The 18,620-nt window shown below is 45.7% G+C and overlaps 1 protein-coding gene across 2 annotated transcripts in view; it reads left to right on the top strand.

Annotated features, from left to right (window-relative positions):
• LOC134351039 (G protein-coupled receptor kinase 5-like) overlaps positions 1 to 18,620 on the top strand; it is a 227,338-nt gene that overhangs the window by 181,432 nt on the left and 27,286 nt on the right. For both annotated transcript variants that reach the window (XM_063057030.1, XM_063057032.1), the window contains 4 exons: positions 456 to 596; positions 1,538 to 1,728; positions 11,940 to 11,977; positions 16,744 to 16,833. In XM_063057030.1, coding sequence (XP_062913100.1) covers positions 456 to 596; positions 1,538 to 1,728; positions 11,940 to 11,977; positions 16,744 to 16,833 — 460 coding nt within the window. The remainder of the gene's footprint in view (positions 1 to 455; positions 597 to 1,537; positions 1,729 to 11,939; positions 11,978 to 16,743; positions 16,834 to 18,620) is intronic.

Raw genomic sequence — 18,620 nt, 5'->3', positions numbered from 1 at the left:
ACTAATTAAGAATCTGTCAACCTCTGCCTTAAATATGCTCAATGTCTTGGCCTCCACAGCCGCCTGTGGCAACAAATTCCACAGATTCACTACTTATGAATCTTTATTCCTTACAACTGTTGAATGTCGTTGTTTTCTGTTGCAACATTCCACAGCAAATTCGTAATACTTACATATGTACATGATTAATAATGTTGAACATTAAAAAGGTTCACCACCCCTGCCTTAGTGTGCAATGCGATGCACTCAATACAGATCCTGTAAGTGCTTTTTATAACAGAACAGCTTCTGTGAGCCATACATGACGAATTTATGGATTTTGAATCAACTCAGGAATTCAACTGATCTTTGTCCACATCTGTCCGCTGCTGAGCGGTAAAATTGGGTCCTATTTGTTGGTGTCTTGTGTCCTGAAACATTCACGACTGGCTGAGCTCAACTCTTTGTTCATTCAGGTCTGTGCCTGTCAGGTGAGAGCTACCGGAAAAATGTACGCTTGCAAGAAGATGGAGAAGAAGAGAATCAAAAAAAGGAAAGGAGAGACGATGGCATTAAACGAAAAGCAAATATTAGAAAAAGTAAATAGCAGATTTGTAGTAAGTATCTCCTGCTCATTGGATTCTCATACTGTCTGTTATGCCGCAGGCAGCTAGGACAGCAAGGAAGGTCCTCCATCTCTGGTGGTGTTCAGGGCTTCCTTCATTGTGTCAGTAACTTCTTCTCAATTTTCACTACTGTCAGTCAAGCAAGTCCCGGGTGGAGACCCGGGAATAATATCGCACTCAGGCATAGAAGGATTCTTCATTGCTGTTTCTGTAACAATTTTGTTTCAACTGTCAGGGTTGTTAGCTGAGTTGAGCCCCTGAACCTGGAAGACTGGTTAGTCTGGCCTCCACCCTTTGACCTGTTTGGCATGGCTGACCCTACCAAGAGCCAAAGCATAAAGCCCTGACTCCAGCCAATATTGCTCTCTGGGTCATTGAGGCACACAAACCTCCAAACCATGACAAGGTTGCAGTCCTCTTGGAGGTGGTTAGATTATAATTGGTAGCTAAAGATTTGAGTAAACTCAGAGGAGCTGCTGAGATTATGTAGCATTGTTTGAAGTGTATTGATTGACTGCTGTTCAAGTTATTCTGAGACGAAAGTGCCTTATTCATTTATCTGTTTATTGATTGAGATACAGCATGAAATAGGCTCTTCCAGCTCTTCGAGCTGCGCCGTCCAGTAATTCCCCAATTTAATCCTAGTCTGATCACAAGACAATTTACAATGACCAATTAACCTACCAATCTCTTTGTTTTTGGACTGTGGGAGGAAACTGGAGCACACCCGGAGGAAACCCACACAGTCACGGAAGAACGTACAAACTCCTTACAGGCAATGGCGGGAATTGAACCTGGGTTGCCCGCAGTAAAGCATGTGATATACTGGTCTTTTTATTTAATTGGATATGCACTGTGCCAATGCTGAGCTCCCGTCCTTGTCTTGTTGAGGCTAACTCAAAAGGTTTCCGACTTTTTGCTTTGTTTCCCAGGTCAGCCTGGCGTATGCCTACGAAACTAAAGATGCACTGTGTTTAGTTCTAACCATTATGAATGGAGGAGACTTGAAGTTCCACATTTACAGCATGGGTAACCCGGGCTTTGAGGAGGAAAGAGTTATATTTTACGCTGCTGAGATCTGCTGTGGCCTGGATCATCTCCATCGGGAAGGTATTGTCTATCGGTAAGTACAATCCCTGAACTCATTCTGAAACCACAAAACCATGTGTGGTAACAAGATGAAGCTCACATTTTTAGAGCATTTTCTCTTTGAGAACAACAAGCTATTATTCCTGAAGTTTTAACAGATTGCTTCCATTTATGGCATATCTTAATCATTGCCTTGATTTCTCCGGACCCACAAATTATTTTGTTTTTTGCAAATCACTTATAACTTTAGTATTGGTGGGCGGGGGTGGGTTTCAAGCCAGCTTTGAACTGTTGTCTTTGGAGCACTGTAATCTTTAAGGTATGAGTTGATTGGAAAGTAATTTGTTTGTTACGGGACGTCATTCTTTGAGAGTTTTCTTGACCACTTTGGGCAGAGATTTCAAAGATTAGTCGGAATAAGGCAGGCATGTGAGATTTGCGCTATTATATACACAAGAGATTCTGCAGATGCTGGAAATCCAGAATGTCTAACACACACGCGCACGCACACACATGCGCACGCACACACACACACACACACACACACACACCCACCCACACACACACACACACTCACACTCACTCACGCTCACACTTACACTCACACTCTCTGTCAGAGGAACTCAGCAGGCTAGGCAGCATCTATAGAGAGGAATAAACAGGCGGACATCCTTTATCAGGACTGGAAAGGAAGAGGGAAGATTCCAGATTAGGAAGGCAGGCTTGCCTGGCTTCACCAATCATCCTCCAGTTTATAATCCTTCCCCTTCCCCACACCTTGTTCTGGCTTCTTCCCCCGTCCTTTCCAGTCCTGATGAAAGGTCTTGGTTCGAAACATTGACCTTATTCCTTTCCATAGATGCTGCCTGACCTGCTGACCATTACCTGAATGAATACCCAAAATGGTCTGTTTCCGTCTTGTACACAGTCATTTCGATCGTTCTTTCTTCTCCCCTCATGTTCTCAAAAGGCCTGAGAACATGACTTAAGGAGAGCTTCTATCCCATTGGTATCAGATCTTGAATTAGCCTCTCATGCGCCAAAAGGTAAGCTCTTGATCTTCCAATATTCATGGCCCTTGCTTTTCATTTGTCTGCCCGACCTGCACTTTCTCTGCAAATTGTAACACTTCACTCAGTATTCCTATTTATTACTTTGATGTACTTGTGTCTGCAGTGATCTAATTTTCATGCAAAACGTAAGGATTTCCTCATAAATCAGAGCATGTGACAATAATAAACCATAGTCACACACGCTTGCCAATGGTTGGAAGTTAATGCTGGTTGTCTGCTCAGAAAGCCTCCAGTTCCATGCCTCAAACAGAACTCGGCATGTTTATTTATTTACTTACTTATCGAGATACACCACGGAATAGGCCCTTCTAGCCCGCCGCCCAGCAACTCCCAATTCAATCCTAGCCTAATCATGGGGCAATTTACGACAACCAATAAAACCTACCAGTCTTTGGACTGTGGGAGGAAACCCACATGGTCACAGGGAATTTGTACAAACTCCTTACAGGCAGTGGCAGGAATTGAACCCTGGTATCCTGCACTGTAGAGCATTGTGCTAACCACTGCACCACTGTGTTAGCTGGAATAAGGTGCTTTTAGCCATTTTGAGTGCTGTTTTGCGATCACTGGCCCGCCTTTCCAACAGAATATGAAATAAGGGGGAAATTTAAATCACCATTTTCCTTCTCTGACAATCAGATAAGATGCTTGGCTCATTTCCATGAAAGGAATAAGTAAAGAAAATTTGGCTAATAATCATCAGACTTTAATCTGATGGCATGTAATAAAAAGCTAAATGGCTCTGACTTATAAAGCAGTCCCTGATCTGATATGGTTTGCAGCCAAACAAAACGTACAAACCCCTCCGCTCACTTCCCACAACAGTGCCTTTAATGGCTTCCTGTGATAACTAACTTCAAAACTTGATGGTCTGTTGGCTTAAGAAAAGCTCTGGCTCATTCTTTTTAAAGAGGTTTACAGCTGAACCATCTGGTGTTTGGTGTTTTGTACTTTTATTAAGTAGTTTGGTGGGTCCACTGGCACGAGAATATGAACCGCACAACTTAGGTTGTCTGCCCTGCAAAGGACACAATAGCTCAAGGCGTAGCACTGGGTTGACTGACATCCAGTGTCTTCCAGATGGTTCTCTGTAGCAATGGCATTGTTCTGGTGAGGTGATTTCCCCTGGTTCGACGTTGGTGCAATCTATTATTGAGCACCTCCAAAGGGGCCTTTGGCATTTGGTCAGCAATAAAAATGCTTCCTACCGGAACAAGTTTACTGAGTAACCTCTCACTCAACATCAAAGAGCTGATCATTGGCTACAGGAGGAAGAACCCCAAGTTCAGGAGTCAATCCTTAGAACGTAGAAAATGTACAGCACATTACAGGCTCTTCGGCCCACAATGTTGTGCCGACTTTGTAACCTACTCTAGAAGCTGCCTGGAGTTTCCCTACAGCATAGCCCTCTATTTTTCCAAGCTCCATGTACCCGCCTAAGAGTCTCTTAAAAGTCCCTATTGTATCTGCTTCTACCACCTTTGCTGGCAGAGCATTCCACGCACCCACTACCCTCTTACTGGAGGGTCAGATGTGGAGTGGGTCAGTAACTTTAAATTCGTTGGTGTTATCGTAGCAGAGGAACAGTCCTCAGACCAGCGTGTAAGCGCCAATACAAAGAAGGTACTGCAACACCTCTACTTTCTTCGAAGTTCGTACAACAGATTTGGCATGATATCTAAGACTTTGACAAACTTCTATTGATGAGCAGTGGAGCGTATACTGACTGGCTGCGTCACAGTCTGGTATGGAAACACCAATGCCCAAGAACTGAAAAAGCGTACTATACAACCCAGTCCATCAGAGGAAAAGCCCTCCCCACCACTGATTACATCTACAAGAAAGGGGCACCTGTCATTCAGGGCACCCACCATCCAGGCCATGCTCTCTTCTCGCTGCTGTCATCGGTCCCACCCTTAAGTACCACACTATCAGGTTCAGAATCAGGTTCATATGTCATAAAAGTTATTGTTTTGCGGCAGTAGTACATTGCAAAAGATAGAAATAAAAACTATAAGTCACAATAAGAAGTATATATAAAAAAGTTAGATTAGATAATGAGAACACGCAGTCCTCTTTTATTGTCATTTAGTAATGCATGCATTAAGAAATGATACAATATTCCTCCGGTGTGATATCACAGAAACAGGTCAGACCAAGACTGAAAAACTGACAAAAACCACATAATTATAACATATAGTTACAACAGTGCAACAATACCATAACTTGATGAGGAACAGGCCATGGGCACAGTAAAAAAGTTCAAAGTCTCTCGAAAGTCCCACATCTCACGCAGATGGGAGAAGGAAAAAAACTCTCCCTGCCATGCCCGACCACAGTCCGACTCTGAGTCGTCTGAAAACTTCGAGCTCGGATCAGCCCTCCGACACTGAGTACCGAGCACCATCTCTGCCGAACGCTTCGACCTCAGCCTTGGTCGCCAGCAGCAGACAAAGCCGGGGATTTTGGGGCCTTCCCCTCCGGAGATTCTCGATCGCTCAGTAGCAGCGGCAGCGAACCGGGTATTTCAGAAATTTCTCCAGATGTTCCTCTGTGCCTTCTCACGTCTGTCTCCATCAAATCAGAATTGTGCACGCCATCCTACTAACAACATTTCACCGGAGAGCTGTGCGCGCTGCGTCATGCCGCCATCTTCTCCTCCTGCCGGTAGTGTAAAAAGAGAGGGGTGGTGTTTGGGGGTTCATGGTCCGTACTGAAATCTGATGGTGGAGGAGATGGAGCTGCTGCTGAAACACTGAGTGTGCCACCTCCCTGTTGGCAGCAATGAGAAGAGGGCATGTCCTGGGTGATGAGGGCCTTAATGATGGATGCTGACTTTCTGAGGCATCATCTTTTGAAGATGCCCTCGATGTTGGGGAGCCTAGTGCCCTTGATGGACCTGGCTGAGTTTACAACTTTCTGCAACTTCTTCCGATCCTGTGCAGTGCTCCCCCCGTACCAGACGGTAACGCAAAACAGTTAGAATGCTCTCCGTGGTACGAGTAGAAATTTGCAAGCGCCGTTGACCAGCGGTCCCCAACCACCGGGCCGCAAAGCATGTGCTACCGGGCTGTGAGGAAACGATATGAGTCAGCTGCACCTTTCCTCATTCCCTGTCACGCACTGTTGAACTTGAACATAGGGTTGCCAACTGTCCCGTATTTGCCGGGACATCCTGTCTATTGGGCTAAATTGGTTTGTCCCGTATTTCCCCCGCTAAGGTAGAGCGTTCCTATGAAACCTTTCGTGCCGAAATGGCGTGAAGTGAAGAAGCAATTACTGTACCATTAATTTATATGGGAAAAAATTTTCAGCATTCACAGATGCAAATAATAACCTAACAAATCATACCAAGTAACACATAAAACCAAAAATAAATAATACTAACATATAGTAAAAGCAGGAATGATATGATAAATACACAGCCTATATAAAGTAGAAATAATGTATGTGCAGTATAGTCGGGAAGATGAAGGCAAAACGGATTTGTGGGGGAGAAAATCGGCATGCCATGCGCGCGCAGGTGCCCGTGCAAGGCTTCATGGTCATGGTAGTCTTTCTGGGGTAAAGTGTCCCGGGATTTGACTGCTACTTCTGTCCCTTATTTGGGAGTGAGAAAGTTGGCAGCCCTAACTGTAAAAGACATGTTGAGGTGAGTTTAACCCTACTTGAGCACCCCCACCCCGCCCCTGCACCGGTCGGCCAGTCCGCAAGAATATTGTCAATATTAAACTGGTCCGCGGTGTCAAAAAGGTTGGAGACCCCTGCCTTTGGTGACACTCAAACTCAAACTCCTAATGAAATATAGAGTAGCTGTTTCCGTGCCTTCTTTGAAATTGTTTCCCAATATTTTGGACTCAGGACAGATCCTCAGAGCTGTTGACACTCAGGAGCTTGAAACTGCTCACTCTTTGCACTTCTGATCCCTCGATGAGGACTGGAGTGTGTTCCCTCGACTCCCCCTTCCTGAAGTCCACGATCAATTCTTTGGTCTTACTGGTGTTGAGTGCGAGGTTGTTACTGCGACACCACTCAGCCAGCTGATCTGTCTCACTCCTGTACGCCTTGTCACCATCTGAAACTCTGCCAACAATAGTTGTGTGGTAGGCAGGTTTATAGGTGGGTTTTGGTGCTGTGCCTAGCCACACAGTTATGGGTGTAGAGAGAATAGAGCAGTGGGCTAAGCACACATCTTTGAGGTGTGCAGGTGCTGATTATCAGTGAGGAGGAGTAGTTATTTTGATTTGCACAGAGTGTGGTCTCCCAATAGGAAGTCAAGGATTCAGCTGCAGAGGCCCAAGTTTTGGAGCTTTTTGATTAGAACTGAGGATATGATTGTGTTGAACAACGAGCTGCAGCCAGACGTAGGTATTACTATTGTCCAGGTGATCCAAACCCAAGTGGTGAGCGACTGAGATTGCATCCACTGTAAACCTATTGTGGTGATAGGCAAACGGCAGTGGGTCCAGGTCCTTGCTTAGGCAGGAGTTGATTCTAGCCATGATCAACCTCTCAAAGCACTTCTTAGTTGTTGTGAGTGCCTCTGGGCAGTAGTCATTGACGCAGATCTTCCTGCTCTTCTTGGGCACTGGTATGATTGTCACCCTTTTGAAGCAGGTGGGAACCTCTGACTGTAGCAGCGAGACATTGAAGATGTCCTTGAACGCTCCTGCCAGTTGGTTCATACAGGTTTTCAAAGGCCTTTTAGGTACTCCATCCTTGTAAGGGTTCACCCCCTTGAAAGATGTTCTGACATCAGCCTCCAGGACAGAGATCACAGGGTCACCGAATTCTGCAGGGATTTACATTGATGTAGTTCTATTCTAAAGCGTGCATAAAAGAGATTTTGAGCTTACCTGAGAGTGAAGCGTCACTGCCATTCATGATATAAGGTTTTGCGTAAAAGGAAGTAATGGCCTGTCAACCCTGCCAGTGCTAGTAAAGGCCTGTCAACCCTGCCAGAGCTGACATGCTTCTGATTCGGTTTCTAACCTCAATCAGAATTGGGGTTTTTTTTTTCCTGCTCTTGAGACAGCCTTCCGTAGGTCTTACATGGACTTCTGTACAGTTCTGGGAAACCAGTCTGGAATGCCACAGATCTAGCACACAACGGACTACGAATCTCCTCATTCATCCATGGCTTTTAGTTCGGGTAGGCCCGGAATGTTCTTGAAGGCACACACTCATCTACACAGGTCTTGATGAAGTTGGTGAGAACTGTGGCGTATTCATTCAGACTCGAAGATGAATCTCTGAACATTGCAGCTCTATAAGACTCTGTTTAGGCCACACTTGGAGTACTGTGTCCAGTTCTGGTCGCCTCACTATAGGAAGGATGTGGAAGCATTGGAAAGGGTACAGAGGAGATTTACCAGGATGCTGCCTGGTTTACAGAGTATGCATTATGATCAGAGATTAAGGGAGCTAGTGCTTTACTCTTTGGAGAGAAGGAGGATGAGAGGAGACGTGATAGAGGTGTACAAGATATTAAGAGGAATAGATCGGGTGGATAGCCAGCGCCTTTTCCCCAGGGCACCACTGCTCAGTACAAGAGGACATGGCTTTAAGGTAACGGGTGGGAAGTTCAAGGGGGATATTAGAGGAAGGTTTTTCACTCAGAGAGTGGTTGGTGCGTGGAATGCACTGCCTGAGTCAGTGGTGGAGGCAGATACACTAGTGAAGTTTAAGAGACTACTAGACAGGTATATGGAGGAATTGAAGGTGGGGGGTTATATGGGAGGCAGGGTTTGAGGGTCGGCACAACAGTGTGGGCTGAAGGGCCTGTAATGTGCTGTGCTGTTCTATGTTCTAAGTTCTATGTTGTTCAGTTCAGACTCAAAGCAGCCCAGTAAGTGCTCCTCTGCTTCCCTTGCCCATACTTCTTGGCCCTCACCACCAGTGCTGCAGCCTTTAATCTCTGCCTATACACTGGGAGTAGAAGTACAGCCAGGTGATCGGACTTTCCACCGTGTGGGCTTGGGGTAGCGTGGTAAGTGTTTTCGATGGTGGTATAATAATGGTCAGGTGTGTTGGCTCCTCTGGTCCCACAGGTGATATGTTGGTGGTAGTTGTTCAGAGGCTTCTTCAGTCTTGCTCTAAGGTTTTCAGTTTTATTTCCCAGAGACTGCATTCACCAGCAGGGTAGTCAGGAGTCAAGTCTAAGGCTCTGCTCTACTGTTGTACCTGTAGACTGGCGTGGTGTCCTTGCTTTCACTTTCTTAAAAGGGGAACTGCACTCGTGACCGGAGTCTGCCATCCGAGGTTCATCGATTTTGAGTATTGATAGAGTTTTTTAAAATATCTTTAAATGATGCTGCTTACCAAAGTGCCCATGGCTGTGACTGTGGATTTCAGCTATCGTAGGGCTAAGTGGGGATATTAGATGGTTCCTGTTAGAGCAGCACGCAAAAGGTCGCACTTAATGGCTCCATCTCTCAGGTTGGAAGCTAACTAATACTTCCAACCTGAGAGTGGCTTCTTCCCGGCGGTAGAGGTGCCATGGGCCGACAGGTCAGAATGGGAATTCCCATCGGGAAATGCTGATTTTTGCAGATGGAGCGAAGGTGCGGTCCCTCAGTCTATGTTGGGTCTCACCAGTGTGCAGAAGGCCACATCAGGAGCACCCGATACAGTAACAGCCCCAGGAGATTTGCAGGTGAAGCGTTGCCTCACCTGGAAGGACTTTGTGGGGTCCCGAATTGAGGTGAACGATCAGGTATAGCACTTCTTCTGCTTGCAGTGATAAGTGCCAGGAGGGTCTCGAACAGATTTTTAAACCAGCGTGCATAACTTCACTCGCCTCATCTCTGAACTGATTCCACAACCTATACACTCCCTTTCAAGGACTCTACAACTCATGTTCTCAGAATTACTTTATTTGTTGGTATTTGCACAGTTTGTCTTTTGTATATTGGTTGTCAGTCTTTGTGTGTAATTTTTCACTGATTCTCCTCAATTTCTTTGTTCTACCATGAATAGCTACAAGAAAATGATCTCAGGGTAGTATATGGTGACATGTATGTACTTTGATAATAAAATTACTTTGAACTTTAGCTAGGTTACTTTGCTACAATTGGAAGAATAAAGTGTACTTGTATTTTAACAGAGTTCCACTTAAGTAGCACTTGAAAACTGTAAATCATGTCAAGGTAATTCCTCTAGGAAAAAATAACTCCAGTTAGCAGCACTCCAGTGATGAAAAGTGGTGGCATGGGAACAAATAGTCATAGTCATACTTTATTGATCCCGGGGGAATTGGTTTTCGTGACAGTTGTACCATAAATAATAAATAGTAATAAAACCATAAATAGTTAAATAGTAATATGTAAATTATGCCAGTAAATTATGAAATAAGTCCAGGACCAGCCTATTGGCTCAGGGTGTCTGACCCTCCAAGGGAGGAGTTGTAAAGTTTGATGGCCACAGGCAGGAATGACTTCCTATGACGGTCTGTGTTGCATCTCGGTGGAATGAGTCTCTGGCTGAATGTACTCCTGTGCCCAACCAGTCCGTTATGTAGTGGATGGGAGACATTGTCCAAGATGGCATGCAACTTAGACAGCATCCTCTTTTCAGACACCACCGTCAGAGAGTCCAGTTCCATCCCCACAACATCACTGGCCTTACGAATGAGTTTGTTGATTCTTTTGGTGTCCGCTACCCTCAGCCTGCTGCCCCAGCACACAACAGCAAACATGATAGCAAACAAACAAACAGCAAAGCGGTTAGCGCATCACTTTACGGCGTCAGTGATCACCGATTGGGGTTCAATTCTCACCACTGCCTGTCAGGAGTTTGTACGTGCTCCCTGTAACCGGATGAGTTTCCTCCGGGTGCTCCAGTTTCCTCCCACATTCCAAAGACGTACGGGTAGGGTTAGTGAATTGTGGGCATGCTGTGTTGACGCTGGAAGCATGGTGACGCTTGCAGGTGCTGAGCACAATCCTCGTTGATTTGATTTGACGCCAATGATGCATTTCACTGTATGTTTCGGTGGAGATGTGACAGATAAACTAATCTAATCTAAAAGTGTGTTTTTAATTAAGACTTTTTTAAGAAAACATTCCAGCATGAGTAGTTAATCAAAGCCTCAAACTGTACCAACAGACAAGATGTTTGAATCTGAAACAAAATAAAAGAGAACTCAACCGGTTCACAGTTTGCAGAGTTGTGGCCTGTTATGTCCACATACACCTTTTGCCTCCATAGATGCTGCCCGACATGCTAAAGTTCAGTGCCCCAAGCTATACCAGCCAATCACAGAGATCCTGGATTGTCACTATTAGTAGTGCGATCACTGAAGTCGAGTATGATGTTCTCCCACGGGGTTATTCCCTTAATCCCTGTGCGTGACTTTGTCTAACGTTGGTAGGTCGATGCGCGAGCAGACAGCACGCACAGTCCTTGACAGATTGGTGTTGGGTCCAGTAGAATGGAAATGAAGGTGACTGGGGACCCCTCACTGAGGCAGCCTTCCTCTGCCTTCACTGGCATGTCACCATTTTCTGCCAGCTCCACCACTGAGGTCCTGGTTGGATTGCTCTTACCATGGGTGGTGGGCTTAAACTCCAGGCAGCATTGCCGTTTGGATCTCAGAAACTCTCAAGCTTCTCTACCATGTCAAGATGTCGACCCTCAGATCTTGATTGGCATTAAGCAGGCCCAATGGCAATCAGAGCTGGTCCTCAAGATTGGTTTATTATAGTCACATGTACTGAGGTACAGGAAGAGCTTTTGTTTGTGACCATCCAGTTATAGCCCATGCCACACATTGGTACATTGAGGCGGTTAAAAAGAAAAAAAAAAGTTGGTAAACTTTTGCCTCTGAGAAAGTTCAGGTAAACACAAAGCGCAAGGCTCTTGATCTCCCAATCTGAGGTAGAATGGGAGATCAAGAATTCATCTTTAATGTCGGAGAGATCCACCCAGTGTTTGGTAACAGTGGGGATAGAAGCTGTCCTTGAAACAGGTCGCACATGGTCTTAAGCTTTTGATTCTTCTGCCCAACTGGAGAGGAGGGGAGAGAGAATTATTAGGGTTCTTGATTATGATGGCTACTTTCCGGAGGTAGTGGGAAGTGCAGATGGAGTCAGTGGAGGGGTAGTTGGTTTGCGTGACAAGTGAGGCAACTGAGTGACTGGTTCTCATGTTCCTCTTTCCTCTTCCTCCACAGGGATCTGAAGCCAGAGAACATCCTGCTCGATGACAATGGTGGGTGTAGCGCAAGGTCTCCAGGACCAAGTGTGAGGTCTGCTGGTTAGGTGACTGTTCAATAACCGTGGCTGGAGTTGGCTTCTTCCTGCCACACTATGTGTCCGCCCAGATTACGTTCTCCAACAGTGTCAACATTACCATTTCTCTAACTGCAAGAACGTTGGCTATGCTACAACCTTTCCAAATTTACTTTTCAAAGTCAAGTTAGTTTATTGTCATAAGCCCGGGTACATTACTCAACATTCACAAGAAAAACTGCAATTACATAGACATTTTTACAAGAAAGAGCACACTTAGAACAGTCGACTATTGTGTAACCTGATCCATGAACATTGATATCTCCAACTTCTAGTAACTTTTTCCCCTCCCCCTTCCCTCTTTTCCAATTCCCCACTCTGGCCCCCCCCCCCACCTCTTCTCCACACCTGCCCATCACTTTCCCCTGGTTTCCCTTTCTCCAATGGTCCACTCTCCTCTCCTATCAGATTCCTTCTTCTCCAGGCCTTTACCTTTGCCACCTATCACCTCGCAGCTTCTTACTTCATCCCCCCCCCTCCCGCGCATGGCTTCCTCTATCACCTTCTAGCTTGGCCTCCTTCCCCTCCCCCTACCTTCTTATTCTGGCATCTACCCCCTTCCTTTACAGTCCTGATGAAGGGTCTTGACTGAAACGACGACTGTTTATTCCCCTCCGTAGATGCTGCCTGACCTGCTGAGTTCCTCCAGCATTTCGCGTGTGCTGCTCTGGATGTCCAGCTTCTGCAGAATCTCTGGTGTCTATCAAAATCAATGTTTTACCCTTAAAAAATATGCTGGAGACATTCAGCAGATCAGGTAGCATCCATGGTAAGCTAAAGTGCGGTTATGTTTCAGGTCTATAACTATTTTGTCTGACAGAGTGCCACAGATCTGAAATGTTGACTCTTTATCCTTCCCGCACATCTGCTGCCTGACCTATTGAATGTTGCATCTATTCTCTGATTTTTTTTTCTATTTCCAGCAGTTTTTTTTATTTTTTGCTTATTGGTCTGACTTTGAGGAGGTATTGATAAGCTTCAGGCATTGAACAGCGCACTACAGGCTCTTCAGCCCAAAATGTTGTGCTAACCCTTTAACCTACTCCAAGATGAATCTAACCCTTCCCTCCTAGAGAGCCCTCTGTTTTTCTGGTAATGCTCCACCCCTTCAATGCTACACTGGAGTCTCAGCCAAAAGTTTCTGTGCTCAAGTTGAGTGAACGTAAAACATTGCAGCACAATACAGACCCTTCGGCCCACGATGATATTCTGACCTTTTAACGGTTAAGGTTAACGCCAACCTCCAGGCCGTGAAGCATGCAGGGGTGCAGCGGTAGCCGGAGTGCTCCCAGCACATCTTTAAGAAAAAAGCCGGAATAAACAAGCTAATTCATTTGGTGCTGCCCGGCACGTAAGTGTCGGCCCAGGTCAGAGGCGATTGCCGATTTCACTCGCTCTGCATGATGTTCACTCCTCTTTCCAGGGTGCTGGAGCCTTCAGCTGTTCCATTGTTTGGTCAATTTAAATGCCAACCCAAACAAGCTGAAAAGACAGGGCTGTCAGGATTGAGGTGACATGTTGAATCTACACAAACTTCTAATAAAGTATAGACGCTACCGTGCTTTCTTTGTAATGACAATTACGGGCTGGTCCCAGGACAGATCCTCTGACACTCTTCAGAGGGAGAAACGTCGATCCTTAATGCCGAAGAGTTTAAAGCTATTGACCCTCTCCACCTCAGTTGCACTAATAAAGACTGGCTTCTGGGCGGCACCTAATTAATTAGCTTTTTTATTTCAGCTCTTTTCTTAAAGGTGTGCTGGGTGCGCTCCGGCTAGCACTGTACCCTGCATGCTTCACGGCCCGGTACTGGTCCGCGGCCCGGTACTGGTCCGCGGCCCACAGGTTAACCTATCCAAATTCAATCTGGATAGCCCTTCATTTTCTTTCATGCATGTGCTTATCTAAGACTCTCTTAAATGCCCCTAATGTGTCTGCCTCCACCACCACACATGGCAGTGCGTTCCACACATCTACCACTCTACGTTAAAAAAAAAATCTACCCCTGTCATCCCTCCTATACTTCCCTTCAATCACTGTCAAAATCTGCCCTCTTGTACTAGCTGTTTCTGCTCTAGGAAATGTATTTCTGCAGAGCATATTTCCGCATTGGGTTAGAGAGGGCTTTACTGTTCAATCGAGAATATCTCCAAGTTAGGAATGTGAGTGACTTGGAGGGGAACCTTAAGGTGGTGGTGTTCCTAAGTACCTGCCCTACCGTCTCCTCTTTGGAGATGGAGGTTAAAGGTAAAGATTGGCTTTATTTGTCACATGTATATTGAAACGTACAACAGAATGCGTTGTTCGCGTCAAATCAAATCAGCGAGGATTATACTGATTTACAATGACCAACTACCCTACCAACGGGTACGTCTTTGGATGGAAGGAAACTGGAGCACCCGGAGGAAACCCACGCAGTCACAGGAAGAACGTACAAACACCTTACAGGCAGTAGAGGGAATTGAACCCAGATCGCTTATCCTGTAAAGCATTGTGCTAACCACTACACCCTGCTCATGGAGTGTTTGTCCCACTCCCATCAGGTAGGAGGCTACGCAGCATCCAGGACCACCAGACTCATTAGCAGTTACTTTCCCCAAGCAGTAAGGCTGATCAACTCCTCCAACCACTAATCCACCCTGCTACATGCCCCTCCAGCAATGCTTTATCGGTTCCTGTCGGAGTCACCTTACGTACAAACTCTCCTGTGCCTTGCATCAATTTATGGACATATAATCAATCTATGTATATAATCTATTTTATGTATTTATATGTATTTTTTATTGTCATGTTTCATATTATATAATTTTTATGTGCTGCATTGGATCTGGAGTAACAATTATTTTGTTCTCCTTTACATTTGTGTACTGGAAATCACATTAAACAATCTTAAAAACTAAACCGTTACAAATACCAACACAAGTACTAAACAACAGAACCATGACCTCCTATCTGTTGCTGTGTCAAGGAAAAAAAGAATTGAATTTACGAAGTGCCTTTCATTTCATCCTAAAGCACTTCGTCAGCCAGTGAAGTCCTTGTTTGCTTTTGAGGTGTAGTTATCAAATGTAGTTTATCAAATCTGGCAGCAGTTCTGCAAACTCTAATCTTCCACAAGTAGAAGTGAGATTATGACCAAATAAAATGGTTTAATGATGTTGAACAGGGGATCAATATTGGCTCATGCATGTATGGATATAGGAATTAGGAGCAGGAGTTGGTCAGCTGACCTTCATGGTGGCCATTTAATCAGACCATGGCTGATCTCCTTGCAGGTGCAACCCCACACTCTCCCACCATCGCCAACAGCCATTCTCCTCCTACCCCCTCCATTCCCCCACCATCTCGCTTTATTAAGTGTCTGTCTGAATTTCAGAAGATTTTGCTTGCACCATCCCTTCAGTTAGAGGTCGCAAAGAATCCGAAATGTCTGAGGTGAATTGTTTGGCCTCTTAACTGGGTGATCTGTTAAGTTTAAACAGGGCCCCAAAGTCCAGGTTCTCCCATTTGAAGAAACGCTTCACCAGAGGCCCTCAGAATGGGAGTAGCTGCGATATTCCCATTTTGTTTAGAGAAACAGGGAACTTGAGGTCCATGTCCATAAATCCCTCAAAGTTTCCAAGCAAGTTGATAAAGTGGTTAAGACCATAAGACCATAAGACATAGGAGCAGAAGTAGGCCATTCAGCCCATCGAGTCTGTTCCGCCATTTTATCATGAGCTGATCCATTCTCCTATTTAGTCCCACTCCCCCGCCTTCTCACCATAACCTTTGATGCCCTGGCTACTCAGATACCTATCAATCTCTGTGTTAAATACACCCAATGACTTGGCCTCCACTGCTGCCCGTGGCAACAAATTCCATAGATTCACCACCCTCTGACTAAAAAAATTTCTTCGCATTTCTGTTCTGAATGGGCGCCCTTCAATCCTTAAGTCATGCCCTCTCGTACTAGACTCCCCAGTGAAGCATTAAAGGAAGAGTCGTACACATTGAGCTAAAGGAGGAAGTATTGATGTAAAATGGTCAATGGCAACAAGGAGAAAAACTTAGTAAAAATAACTACGTCAATAGTGACACACACTATGGAAATGAATAAACAGTCGACGTTTCAAGCTGAGACCCTTCAAGACTGAAGAAGTGTCTCAACCCCAAACAGCAACCATTAAATCATTTCCATAGATGCTGTCTGACGTGCTGAGTTCCTCCCGCATTTTGTGTGTGTTACTCTGGGTTTCCATAATCTCCACCATCAAGGGGTGTTTATATCAGGGAGTATTTTGCCATAGTGAAGAGCAAGAGGATAAGATGAGAGAGAATAGGACCAATCAAGTGTGACAGTGGAAATGTGTGTAGAAGGCTTACTTAGTCTTAATTGGCCTTAATTAGTTGGGGATTGAATTCAAGAGCCATGCGGTAATGTTACAGCTCCATAAAACCCTGCTTAGACCACACTTGGAGTATAATGTTCAGTTCTAGTTAACTATTTCCTCTAGGGGACCATTGGGTTCCTCAAGCATCTTGTGGGTGCTTGATAGTCAGTACGGACCCATTGGGCCAAAGGGCTGTTTCCAGGCTGTGTCATTCTATGACTCGATATGAAGTGAGGGGTTCACGGAAACTTTGATTTGCTGTATCCTGACATGCCTGAGTAATGTTGGATGTCCTTCTCTCCTCCTGGAACAGGACACATTCGATTGTCAGACCTGGGGCTGGCAGTGACGATACCACAAGGAGAGAAGATCCGGGGGCGAGTGGGCACCGTTGGGTACATGGGTGAGTGAACTCTTTGCTCCAGTACAAAAAACTTTTTAAAATTGGCAGCATTTTTTATGGTTTTATGTATTTCCATAGTAAAGGTTCCATGACAATGTTTATTCATTGTGCTGAAGCCTGGAAGAGATTTGTTTATGAGCAACTTTAGCTTTCCAAAACCTTCCCTTTCCCAAGCAAGAGCTGGATGGTTTAAATATTTAGATTAAATTCAGCAGCTACGTCCGAAAAGCGAATGACTCAGCTCCAAGGCAGGTTTCAGATAATTCAGTCAGCTTCTGATGTGATGTGGAAATTAATTGTCTCACAGTCTGGGACTTTGGTTGCTTGGACCTCATATCCTGCATTGTTCCCCCCACACCCCCCCCCAACTCCCCAGTGGGCTGTGGCTACACTATTATAGAACTCAGTGCAATCTTTGTGCTTTTTGAGGGAGGTTGGTCAGTAGGAGGGTGTTCTGCAGTTGGGTTGCTGTGTTCCTACCTAATTTCAACGACTGGATGTTTCTAAGGAGTATTTTCTTTCAGTGACATTGTCCTGTAACCCTTTAACCACCCCCCAGCCACCAGTCAAGAACACGGTACATGGAGGCGAGAGGCTTGGTGGGTTATGGGCTGAAGGTGGGCAACTTTGGGTTAACAGGGAGGATGTTGTGCTGGGAGTGGACTAGTTCGGCTGAAGGGTCTGTATACAGACTGTATTACTCTGAGTCTAACCTCCCAGTCTCAGCCTTAAATACAGCCAGTGACTTGGTCTCCACAGCCCCTCTGTGGCAACGAATTCCACAAATTTACCCCCCCCCCAACCCCGGCTGAAGGGAAGGAAATGGGCCTTTCAGGGCCTCCAGGCCAAACTCAGCATCCTCCCAGTTACCCGTATTCAGCTCGTAACCTTACGAGCCCCTCCCCTCCCTTTACCAGGTCCTTGATTGGTAAGGCATTTAAGGGTGTCGGGGGGAAAGGCGGAGCAATGGGTTGAAGACACAATTGGCCATGAATGACTGGTGGAGCAGACTAGGGGTCAAATGGCCTAACTTTGTTCCTGTGTCTTATCAAAAGTTCCAAGTACGTTTATAATCAAAGTATGTATATGATACAGATCCTTGAGATTTGTCTCCTTAGAGGCGGCCACAGAACAAAGAAACCTAATAGACCCATCTAAAAATAAAAACACTGTCAAACACCCAATGTGCAGGAAAAAAATTCAAATTGTGCAAACAATAAAAGTAAGTAAATATCATTCAGAACTGAAGTTCATGGAAGTGGATCCACTGCCCACAGCCAGTCATCACTGCAGCCGATCTAGGAGCCCGTTAGCTGCAGGCCAACAGCCTCAGTTCAGTGCAAACCTCGCAGAGCAGCGAGCTGTCCGCCGGCCCCTCCCTCGCCTCCAGCCCCGACGCCCTGGCGCTTTCAGTCTGGCTCAGTGCTTAAATCAGCCAGACCCTGGATCATCTTTCAGCCGCAGGACCAGACCCTGCCACTGCCATACGCTGTCAGTCCCAGGGCCTGCGCCTCGATTCGGTTCGTGCCCGACCTTTCCAGTTCGGCCTGGCATTTAAATTGGTCAAACCACAGCCTGGGCCTCAGCCTGCGCCTGGCCGCCTCAACACTGCCTTGCCTTGGTTCTGCCTTATGGTGAAAAGGTATACATCGAAACATGTGTCAACAGCCATCACAGTCCAAGTGTGAGCTGGGGGCAGCCCGAAGGCGGTGCCAGGCTTCTGGCACCAACATCGCGGGCTCACAGCTCACTAAAATGAACTGCGCCTCTTTGGAAACCGGAGTAAC

This window comes from Mobula hypostoma, chromosome 8 (assembly GCF_963921235.1).
Source record: "Mobula hypostoma chromosome 8, sMobHyp1.1, whole genome shotgun sequence".
In the NCBI taxonomy this organism is placed as follows: Eukaryota; Metazoa; Chordata; class Chondrichthyes; order Myliobatiformes; family Myliobatidae; genus Mobula; species Mobula hypostoma.
The sequence above is the reverse complement of the archived record's forward strand: the minus strand, read 5'-3'. Positions and strand labels throughout refer to the sequence as shown.